Source organism: Micropterus salmoides, unplaced genomic scaffold (assembly GCF_014851395.1).
Source record: "Micropterus salmoides isolate LMB-PRFRI ecotype aquatic unplaced genomic scaffold, ASM1485139v1 Ms_hic_scaffold_8, whole genome shotgun sequence".
NCBI classification, from domain to species: Eukaryota; Metazoa; Chordata; class Actinopteri; order Centrarchiformes; family Centrarchidae; genus Micropterus; species Micropterus salmoides.
In genome coordinates, this window is record NW_024044570.1 from 18,953,014 (window position 1) to 18,965,249 (window position 12,236).

The following is a 12,236-nucleotide window of genomic DNA, read 5'->3' on the forward strand; positions in this document are numbered from 1 at the left end:
CTGTGATGTCCTGCCAATCTTCTGCTGAGAACAGCTCCTCAAAGGTCGAGGAAGTCCACTCCTTCGTCACATATTCTGGAAAGAGACTCTCTGCTGAGCTGTCCCTCTCCAACACATCATCATCTGTTGATGGGTCTTGGAATCGTACCATCTTCCAGCTGTTTGTTTTTTTCAGTTTCCTCCGCTCCTTGCATTCCGTGTTTCCACTTTCTCGCTCAGGATCAGTGGGGATTTTTATCTCAGTGCTTTTACCCTCTCCTGCAGAGCTCTCTGTTTCAGCCCGCTCTCTCCCGCACAGCTGCTTGCCTTCCTCTGCAGGCCCACAGGCCAGTTCGGTGTGACTGTCCCTGTCAGGCTCTGTAGGCTCTACTGCAGCGTCTTTATGCTCTTCACAGCGTGGTTCTGTCTCCATATCACTACAGAGAGCGATGGACACCATCTGCATCAGTCTCCAAAAGAGATGATCCTCTTTGTCCAGCTAATGTTCCACTTAGGCGCAGGTTAGTACTTCTGTTCTGAACTTCTACACTTTGTCAAAACCAAAAGAATATTTCCATGATGTACAAAAATACATGTTGCGTTTCATTAAATCCAACTCAGAGTGCCTCCCTAATTCCTGGCTTCATCTACAGTTCTTAAAAAAAAGAAGCTTTTTCGTGCCTGCAGATATGTAATTTCTGCAGTTCACTTTGACCTCCTCTCTCACTGACTTTTGTCCTCCTTAAGTCTACGTAGTCCAGTGATGTGGCAGCAATAAAAAATGATCAATGTAAAGAAACTGCGCAGCGCAATGAAGCACTCCCAGCCAGCAGGCTTGTGCAGTGGTAATCTGAAGGATTAGAAGAGAAAAACCTAATCTGCCAGAACGTCTGTAAGCTTCTTAATGACTTCACCGTCGTGCCCCATAACACAGTTTCCATGAACGCAATCTACCAATAAGATCTCGGGAGATACAAGCGTAACTTAATTTGCTTTGAGTTACGTTAGGAGATTTTTATTTTCACTTTTTAAGAAGTGTTACAGCGCTCATAGCAGAGCAGTGATAACTTGCAGGCTGTAAAAATGACACTAGATTACAGATTAAATCCAATGTTTTTATGGGTGTAAACCTGCTGGAGGATACACATTTCACATGATGTGTATAATTCATTTGGGTATGTTCACGTTTATTCCTAACATTGCAATTGTTTAACCCATGAAAGTAATTGAATAAAGTTTGCTTTTGTCAGGTTCATTGAGAAAATAAATGTTACATTCTGAGCCTTAAATTACAGATACATGCTGAACTGTAAGTATTTAACTAGGAAGAGTCTGTTCTTTCCATGGGTGCATTTTAAATACGGCACCCCGTCGACCACTTAGTTCAGCAGACAACGATTACACAAATATATATGGTACATTAGGATACATAGATTTGTTCTCAAAACTGAATAATTGATTAATTGAGAAACTAATTATTAATCTATTATGAAAATAATGGTGAGTTGCATAATAATATAACATTCTGAAAGGGTCCAATCTACTGAATAAGTACAGAGTTCATTTAGCTGATAATACCTTTGCAATTTTACTAGAGTAAAATTTGGAATGCAAAACTTTTATGTGTAATGGAGGATTTTATATGGCTGTATTTGTACTTTCAATTATCTAAATACTTCCACCACCACCACAGACTATTTATTCATAAATAAATAAAGGTTTTCTCATAGGTTTGACGTGTGATGACAATTTCTATACAAAGTTCCTCTGCACTGCACAAATAAATATGAATGTCATTTCCAAAATGCCATAAATATTTCAATCATATATTAGTCTGCAGGTGTGTGTGTGTGTGTGTATGTGTGTGTACTGCATTAACACATAGGGTGCATTAACCAAATTCTTGTGAGGAGCATCTTGGAGGAATGCAACTCAGAGGAAAAATACATCACAGATACACTACAGGCTGGAGGCTGCGAGGGCACAACTGGCCAACGAGAGTGACCTGGAAAGCGAAAGTAAAATAGTTTCTATACTTCGTGCTTCTTCGGTCTGTGTGTGTGTGTATGTGTTTTGTGTGTTAGCCCCGCCCACCATCTATCTCCTCCGTGACGTTTCAGGCAGAATGTCGCCAGTAGTGTTCAGTTGTAGAAATGGCAGCGCTGAGACAGGAGCATCGGTATGGGCTCTCCTGTGGCAAAATCAACAAAAACACCCCGAATAAAACTCTGTATCACGTCAAACTCACCGACACTGCCATCCGGACCCTCGAAGCCTACCAGAACCTGAAGGTAAGACCAAATTATCGGGTTGAACTTTGGAGCTTGTGTGTGCGTGTGTGTGTGTGTGTGTGTGTGTGTGTTTTTCCCAGCTGAATTTTCATTTTGTTAATCGCTTCCCAACTCAGGGAACTGTAAAATCCCCATTGGAGACGCAGCTTCTTCTCCCTTTTGGTAGGAAAGTAAAGTTTACATTGTCCAACAGCTCGTGCGCTGCTCAAATCTCATCGACAAAAGCTGATAAATGTTGTATGTATCGGTTTACTCTGGCAGTGATACAGTAGAAGGCAGGCAAAGCTTGATTTATTGTGATCATAACAGGCAATTCAGTAGACTTTGATGAATGAGGGGATTTCATTAAATTCTCCTCTAAACCCTGAGTGAAATTTGTTCTGAGCAGGGTCAGGGTATTTTTCTTTTAATTCTGCATGTCTGCTTGTTTACCCATGCGTAATCTCCCGAAAAAACAAAATGTATTACACTTCCCATATGACAGAGGTTTGTGATTATGCCCTGAGCTTTAAAAGCCTGCTGTTTTCTCTGTTTGTCTATACATAGGCCTACATTACATCTGAAATTCATGATTTAGATCACGGGCGAACACAGATGACAGTCATTAAATGTTTTTTTAAAGGGCTGTTTTTCTCTGCTTATTTCGCTCTGGGGAATAAATTAATGAACAAGCTATCAGGCAAATTATTCAACTCCTCCGAATCAGGATACTGTTTTATTGCTTTTATGGTCCATTAGATTAGATCGAGATAATTTAGTCTATCCAAATGGTCTTTCCCACAGCACCACTTGATAAGAGACAGTTAGTCCCACAGTTATGACTACAGTTGGAGGCTCATTTAGTTGGAGTGTTTTCCCTCTGGATGTGGGAATCGGTGGTTCAGCAGTAGGCTATAGTCCGCATAGGGCTCGGTGGCAGTGCTCGTCAAGTTGTTGCTTGGCTCTTGTGTATTAATGTCTTTTGCGTTTTTTTTCTCGCCTGGAAGCCCGCCCAGCTCCGGAGCTCATTGGTCTGTGAAGTAAAGTCCAGAGCTCACACAGCTTGACAGCTTCCTCAAGGCCAAAACGGGCAGGCAGGAGAGGTGACTGCAAAAGTTTTCCAAGTCCAATACCATTTTAGACGGCTGGACTGACCACAGTGTGTGTGTGTGTGTGTGTGTGTGTGTGTGTGTGTGTGTGTGTGTGTGTGTGTGTGTGTGTGTGTGTAGGCAAGTAGGCTAATTGTCTATAAAATTTGATCACAATTACAAGAAGTCCAAAGATATTCATTTAACAATCATGGAAGATAGAATCATAGACTTAGACTAGACTTGACTTAAACAATGAATCCATTATTTAAATAGTTGCAGAGTTACTTTCTGTTGATTGACAAATCATTTCACAATGTCCCAGAGCCAAAGTTGTTCCATTCAGACTTCTTGTTTTGTCCAACCGACAACGTTCAGTGTACTCTTACAGCAGGTTTAGAAAAACAACCAGCATTCACATTTGAGAAGTCGGAACCAGTGAATTTGTGGCACTTTTGCTTAATAAATGACTTTAATGATTAATCAGTTATCGAAAAGTCACAGATTTTTTGTTGATCCACTAACTCATTAGTATTTACCACTTTCTAATTAGGCATCCTTTGTATGAAGTAAATTGTAAATAATGGCTTCAATAAACCATTTACTAATGCCATATAGATCCGTTATAAGCCATTAACAACTACTTTCGGTTGTAAAAACAGGCTGGCTGGTGTTCATCATTTCTGTTTTATAATAATGCAGTTCTAAATGTTGGCAATCGATAATTTACACACTCATGTGTTTCTCACTCTCTAATAAACTATCATGTCTGCAGTTATAAATAAGTTGTTGATAAATGGTCCAAATGCTCCAGCTGAGGAGGATAAATACCAAGCGTTTGTAATATGTAACAAACATTCTGCACTTTAATATTCATTATTCCATTCATTATTAAAAGTTAACTTATGATGAAGAAAATCACAACAATACTCCTCAATAGGGAAGACATTTCCCAAAACTATTAATAATAAATTAAGAGTGCTGTCAATCACGGGCACAGCTGTACGTCACAGATAATAGTCTCCCATCTATTAATCATGTATCATGTTGCCTCAAAGGCAGAAATTTTTTATGATTTTAATATTGCTTAATCAGAAGGGAAGGAGGGTGAGAAACAATATGATGATTGGGAGCTTAAGCCAGGTACACTGTGGTCTTGGAGAGCAGTACAGTAACAAAAACAAGCTTATAAAAAGTACCTTTTTAAAGAAAGATAATTGGAGCTTTGTCTTTCCTCTGAGATCTTTATTCATTTAATCATTTAGAGGGGAAATCAGCCAAAACACACACACAAGCACACACACACACACACACAAAGATGCTCAGCAAACTGATTGACATGAGCAAAGTTTTCTGTAGATCGATTAATCACACACATTCCTCTGAAGGAATGTGAAAAATGGCAGTCATTCATCAGGGATATTGCAATTATGGCAACATTTTGGCATCTAAAGAGGAAAGTTCACCAAACCATGTCTCATCAAGCCAGACAGCTGTTATCTAGAGAAACCCACTGAGCAGAGCTGGAACAATGGCTATTTATTTTCACTCATATTGTATGAGCTATCCGTTAGATTAAACATGATCCCTGAATCACTGACCAGATTCTTCTTTTTCTCTTTATCCTCAGGCATCACTATCAAATCAGCCAGCGATTTGCTTCAAGGAGAGCCAGGGGGTAAGATGTTTTGCATACTCTCCCTAATGCTTCAGAAATTGAATGCTCTAATTAGTTCTGATTCGCTGTGGAGCACACTTGTGACAGTTCCTCTGCACATCTTATTTGATTCTTAAGCATTCAATGAGTGCTTACATGCATCCAAGAGGTCGGCCTTGTGACGTTCCAAACATTGGGATGATTTTAGTGTCATTTTATTTGGTGGGTTTTGTTGCGCAGGACTGTTTTATTTCTTAGAAAATCGAAACTGAAAGAGCCAGTGATCAACACGGAGAAGATGGCTGCTTTGAAATGCACCAGAGCCCAAAGTCTGAGGGAAAGGTGTCATTCATTTGCTCAGTTATACATATATTGTGTCAAATATCCTTGACTGTGTGTGTATATACAGTGACAAGGTATTCTTGGCACTGAAAGCAAGAGGGCATTCCTGTCTGTAAAGAAAGATGCCTGTGTCTGGCCAGATTAGCCGGGGCACTATTACACCCTCCATGACTCTGCCTGCTAGGCTACTACACATTTACCACACACTCAGCCCTGTCTAAAATGAGCTGTTCTAATCCCTGCATGAGCCGATTGCATTGACGAAAGTGACTTTGCTCTGTACACAAATGCCGGCCGTGTGTGCTCACATGGGCCCTGGGAGCCCTAAAACAGCGTACGCTATACCCCCAGCCTGCTAGCCAGGTTACTGGGTCAGGATTGCTACTGGGGAGGCTTTGTTAAGGGAGGGGGAGGAGGTAATAGAGGAGATGGCGAACCCCAGGGAGCACTCATGTCTCCATGCCTGTTGTCTCTGTGCAGACATGAAAGATTTGAAATGCAGGAATGATACAGGAGCGGTGGAATTTTTTAATCCAGGCAGCACGCAAAACACGTCAAAAGCATATATGTGTAAACACGTAATGAAACATCTGTAAAACGAGCAGCAGATTAACCTGCTTAAAAGAGTCTTTCTGTGAAGCAATGTTAAGTGAGTGCAATTTAAGTGTTCTTTAATCACTGAATAGGATTTGGTGATTATATCTCGGTTGGCACATTACATATTCAAATTGCTTTGCGGAATTCAAGCTCGGGCTCCCTCCCCCTCTGACAATAGTCCCCGAGCTGGACGATTGGGCATTAATGAGGTAGCTCCAACCATTGGTGGTGGGGGAGGCCAGATTAAGCCGTTAGTGGGGGGAGGATGTTGGTGAACATGGCAGTCTGGCATATAACAGACCGAGAAGATAACCAGTAGACCTATCTGTGTCTCCAGGTTGGAGGCTTACAGCATCACAAATCTAGGTATTTCCCCTGGCTTTTATTTGCTGGGTAAGTGTTTGCTGGAGCTCATCCCTTCCCCAAAAGCAGCATGAGGTTCATGAGGTCATGTTTACAAACGAGGAGGTTTGCATCCACTGACAGTTGCCAGCTATACAGCTCGATCTCAGAAGCCATGACTGCTTCTTTCTGATCTTTGTCCACGCCGGCTCATGTCGCATTTACTGTAAAGAGGCACTTCCAGGGAATTCTTCAAAATCACTGTCCTGGCATCACACCAGGGCTCAGCGGTATCAGGGGACAAGGCTCCTATCTAGAAATAGCACACTGAGGTTTTCAGCTTTTCGCCCTCCTATTGTAAATTGTCTGCCAAGCTTGTAATCATGCGATGAAACAAAAAAGCTTGTAGATGCGTCTGAATCCTGTGTTAAAGGCAACTGTGAAACTTCCAGATGACAATAAGAAATTCAGCTTTGCAATCTAGATATATTTGCGATATATATATATATATATATATATATACTTTCACTCGTCTAAATAGGGTATAAAGAGTCTTGGCTGATATTGGAGGACAGTGAAGTCAAAGGGTTCGATCAATAACTAGCGTCTGGAGCAGTGACATGAAATTTTAAAATAAAAAAAGGGGAGACTGTGATGCAACCATAAAGAAATAAGGGAAGTGGAAAGATACTGTTTTTCACATTTCTTTAAAGATGGAAGTTGAAAAGAAATTAGATTCTGGATTACTTTGAAATAATCACCAGGGATTAAGGAATATATTCAGAGCTGATCTGGGTTCCCATGGCCTGGAATTTCACATCCTAGTGCTTTTTTCCCTTCCGGGCTGACAACGCTGCCTGCTTGTTGGCATGACCTATATCCATTTAGTGAGAAATGAAGCTTGCGTTAGTTCTTATTTATTAGAGCCCTGCTACAGGGTGCATATTTATTGGGAAATGTGTTTTATCCATTGCTACAGTACACATACTTCACATACTTCTTTTCCTTGATATTTCCACTTAGACTTCTGTATGGGTTAGTGAGCACTGTATCTCGCCTATTACAGCGCGGCGTTGTGGCTGAGTGGTTCATTATTATTTTGTTCCACTGAATATATGTTTTATGAGCGTGATATTGTCGTAGTAAACGCAGCCATCACATATGAATACTGTATGTTGTGCTGTGTCAGGTGTGACACCAGTTTCATTGCAGTTGAATTGCAGTTGCCGGAGTAATTGTTTTTGTTTATGGCCCTGCCTATATTCATGTGCACAGCTGTCACATAAAGGCGCTGTGTTGGGATGAAGGGAATGTATAGCTGCTCTTTAAAAATATTATCATGATGACTGTGTGTGAAGGCTCTGCTTCCCCCTGGGCTCCCTCCCGCCTGCCTTCTTGATTATTTTGCCATTTCACCCCATGCCTTGGCTGAATCCTTGGGAGACATCAGGGCCTCTATCTCACACACGGCTGCTCTGACTCTACCCCCCGCCACCACGCCGCTTTGCTTCGCCTCCTGCTCGCACTGCAAATAAGCTTTTGCAGTGTGCGAGTGCGTATGTGTGCATGCACACATCAATTTTTTTTCTGGAAGCTAATTAGAATAACAATAACTGGAATGTGGTTTGAGAGCCGTCCTCTCCCAGTGGCACAGCAGTGAGAGGGAGAGTTGTCCCACGTGTTTCTGAAAGGGCACACGCCGCTCTATTCATCCAGATGTGTTAAGCGAGGCAAAAGTCTCTGTGTTCTCTGCTCGTCTGAGGCCCACTGTGTTTACGCAGAGGTATTTGGCCTTAGGATCTTTAGATCATATAGTATATTTTAGGAACAAGCCTCATGAGATCCTACAGTTAAAGAGGACTTTTCTTCAGTTAGCTCCTCTGTCATTATTCAAACAAGGGATTTCGGAGTATTTTATGGTTACTAGAGTGCTGTAAAAGATCAGAAAGCAATGGCACAGACTGGGCAGGCAGTGTGACTAAAGCTGGCAATATGTAAGTATATAAAAAAACTTGCATTTGCCAGGTTTAGAAACAGAGTGAAACACATGCAGAGTTGTGTGTTGTTGTTGTTGTGGCTCTGCGTTGTTTATTGACATTCCAAGCTAATCCAGAACGTTTCAGACTAAAGATGTAATCGTCACCCCGGGAAACTGGAAATAGCAGTGAGAAAAACTGACAATAACAACACAGGCTGCTTTGAAAAAGTAACTGAGAGAATATGTAAATTTAAATACTGGTTGACAAGTTATAGGCTCGATATCCCTGAACTCACAAGCAAAGCCTTGAAAGATTAAATCTAAACAACCACACAATATTAGCATTGAGGTAAAATAAAAAGCAATGAACCTGAAAAGGACTTGGTGATTATGTTTCACTGGGAAAACAGATTATGGGATGTTTTAGAGTGATCAAAAATGCTTGGGCAGTGGTAGCGTCTGTGTGGTCATTTACCTCCATTATTGTTATCAGACTCAAAATTATTAAAATGACAAAAGTCAGAGAAATGTCACAATATAATACTAATTATGTTGTGTGTAATTGATGGCAGTTGTGCTCATATTTACTAAAAATGTCAACTATTACTCCGTAAAATAAAATTAAAAATTAAATAATTGTGTTCATTTTACCATCTAAATATGTTCAAATAGGATTCCTTAAGATATTTAGATGAGTACACAGAAATCACAATTTAAATGACCTCTGATCAATGTTACAATCTTACTGTGAAAAGTTGTCAATTGTTAATCATCGAATAAGTCATTTGGTATTGTAAAAACAGGACCAAGATGACAAAAAGAAAATATTTCATACAGTCTCGAGGCCAGACTCTGGCTTCTGAGGAGACTTATCACAAACATTTTTTTTCTCTTTTCTCGATTTAAAGATGCAGCACAACAGGATATGAGCAACACTGCAGGTAAACATGGGCAGTGTTATTGTATACAGTAGTGAGGAGTCTTCAAAGCCGTCAAACACCAGAGAGCTATTGTTAACCTAAAGATAGAGGGCTTTAACAGACTTATGTAATCCTGGTTACACACTGCATAAAGTAGGCCAAAGCAGTTTTCACTACATTTGTCTTACTGTGATCTCTATAATTCCACCTCGTAAAGGATAGTGTACCTAGATATCAACAGGGAACTTCAACATGAATATCAACAGGAAGTTTTAAACTTTTCTAATGTAGTTTACTTATCATAGTTTCACAAGCAATGGGGATACTATTGAGCTCATAAGGCAAATCACCAGCAGTCACATGAAAAATACCTGTCGTTTCTTAAACCTGTACGTTTGACAGTTCAAGCACACAGAGTGTCTCATGTAGCCTCTTCAGTCCATGCAACCTGATTTTATACCTCACATATCGGTGCATGTTTTGGATTTTCCCCTCTTTCTTCAAGTTTCCCTGCAAGTTAATCAGGTTTGTACATACCTTCCAACGGACAATCTGTGAATTGTTAAAGGATTACAGACTGCCTGCTTGTGTGGAGAGAAAAGTCCGGTAATGGGAGTATAGTGCAACGATCCAAGTGGTTTGTGGGATTGCTCCAGTGAAACAGCTAGGAATCAACAAGGGGAGGACACTATTGGTGTCATCTGCATCTGAAGTCGAATTTCCATCCCATCAACATCTAATGCAAATAAGTGCATCTAAAAAGAAATGTATTTGTTTATTTTTATATATTGCAAAAAGAGGAAACAGTGTCCTATCACTTAACAGGCTTTAAAAATCTCCATCCCTCTGTGTATGAAGTGGAAGGCAGGATGGGGGTGTCGGGGGAAGGGGAGGGGAGGGGAGGCAAGGCGATGCGAGGCGGAGAGTGTTTGTTGAGGTTGACAGATTAGTCCCAGCCTCTTGGAAAAAAGACTGATTCTCCTTGGCATAACGGGCAGTACCTTGGGGGATGCTTGACAGTTGCCCATCCCCATATCCCCACACTAACTCCCGTCAGCCCCCTCCCACCCCCAGCCCACCTTTTTTTTTGCCTTTCTGTCTACCAACCCCCCTCAATGAATAGATCCTCAAGCGCAGGAACCACCACATCCACCCAGGCTCAATGAAAGCATGATTTAGACCATAAGAGGTGATGCGTCACGCGTTTTGTTTTTAACAAATGAGTCACAGTGGAATTGTTGATCATACTGTACAAAGCTCGGGGACAGTGGACAAGAATAATGAATATGACCCCTGTGTTTCTCTGAGACATTGTTTGTCAGCATCACTGCACTTGCTTGACAGCATGTGACACTGAAACATGGCAGACACATTTTAATGTTTTTCTACTGTCAGGCCAAAGCCTCAACTTAGAGGCCATTCAGTGATGTGTGGTCTTGCCTTTGCACCAACATAAAAATAAAATATACTTGCCCCAGCCAGGATCCATACATATCTTCTCTGCTGAGTTGCGCGGCACATTCCTAAAGGAAGACTATTTAGGACCATCCCTCATGCACTGGCTCATGCACCCCCCCCACCCCCCAACAACACACAGCCACACGTCCCCGCTGTTCATGAATAATCCAGGCGGGCCGACAGCCCATTGCACTCAGCTTTGTGGGGGAAGACGCTAGAACAAAAGACGGGCAGCTCACAGAGCAGCTATGGCTGAGTAGGCTCAGATGAGAAGACAATGGTAACTAGTGTCAGTACAGACAGGGGCAGGAGGCAAAGACTTCAGAGTAAATCACATATTCAGGCGCCTGCTCCCATCTCAGTGTTGCCATGCCAAATACCAGAGCTGGGGAACCTTGCCTTCTCGCTTTCGTCTGCAGAGCAAAGAAAGGAAAGACAGAGAGAGAAACTATCCTCTCATCTTTCCCTGCAGATGTTTGGCTTGCAAAAGCACAGGACTCGGGGGGTGAGGGGGGAGCAGATCTCTTTAGTGAAGCTATTTTTCCTTCCTCACCAAATAGCAGGGTTAAGAACTCTGTTTATCCCCATCAAAGATGAGCAGTTTTAACATGCACGGGATGTTAAACGATGACATTTTACAAGGACATCGCCGATGGTGTCCTTTGTCCTTGTTCAACTGCTGAGCCCCCTGCCAAGATTTTCTGTTCCAGTCCAGTTCACACCTTATAACAGCTTGAAAGTATTTGACATCTCCAAACACACGGGCCCCGGAGTAGCAGATGTGGCTGAGCTGTGGCCAGAGAGGCAGTTATTGTATTAGGCTGTGCGCTCCATAGGGGGCTGTACTGACAAGGTGCTAAGGATTGCTGTTCTGATGCCATTTGGTGTCTCTGACTGTAACTGTCAGCTAACGGCTAAACTTTACTCATACCACGATAATACAGCTCTCACTGCTTTTATGAAGCCATTTAATTGTTTTAAACTGACCCATGTTAACAGTACACTCTCATGAACAACACCCCATAAAGCTTTTCTCTAATCATTAGATTTAAGGGTTTGCACCATCATAATTAGAATACTATGGAGTGTAATTCTTTCTCTTGTTCCAGGCTGGACACATAATGCTGATTTAATAACTCCTACCGCAGGACTAGCTAATTCAAATTATACATCATGTTTTTGGAATTTTTTTTTATTCATGCCTATATTGCCTAAGTAAGGGTCATTACCAGAATTCAGCTTATTCTTCATAATAGTAGTCTCATTTTGTGTCCCAGAGTACCACCACATTAACACCATCTATATGTATATCAAAGTATTGATGTGGATGTAAATATTGGATGTAAGCATGCAGTTTGGTGGAGTCATGTAACCAGAGCTTCTGTCGGTCTGTATAGATGACTCACCAGTCCTTGACCTGGGAATACTGGAGCTGTATTTTTCTGAGCTGTTATTAGCTGTATCTGAACTCTGCCAATTTGAGAACTTTTAAACCCCCTTCCGTGTGTACTTGTGACTCATTAACCATGTTGCTCACCTTTAAATTGAGGATAAAAAGTTCAGAGTCTTCGTTTTTATTTGTGCTTGTGCACACTGATGATTGTG

At 41.4% G+C, this 12,236-nt stretch overlaps 2 protein-coding genes across 2 annotated transcripts in view; one reads left to right on the forward strand and one right to left on the reverse strand.

The window, feature by feature from the left end:
* Nucleotides 1–2,122, reverse strand: part of fkbp16 (FKBP prolyl isomerase 16) — a 37,637-nt gene extending 35,515 nt beyond the window's left edge. The window contains exon 1 of the mRNA XM_038706918.1: nt 1–2,122. Coding sequence (XP_038562846.1) covers nt 1–445 — 445 coding nt within the window. The 5' untranslated portion in view covers nt 446–2,122.
* LOC119894257 (RNA polymerase II elongation factor ELL) overlaps nt 2,114–12,236 on the forward strand; it is a 27,807-nt gene continuing 17,684 nt past the window's right edge. Inside the window, exons 1-2 of the mRNA XM_038706917.1 lie at nt 2,114–2,270; nt 4,968–5,015. Coding sequence (XP_038562845.1) covers nt 2,133–2,270; nt 4,968–5,015 — 186 coding nt within the window. The 5' untranslated portion in view covers nt 2,114–2,132. The remainder of the gene's footprint in view (nt 2,271–4,967; nt 5,016–12,236) is intronic.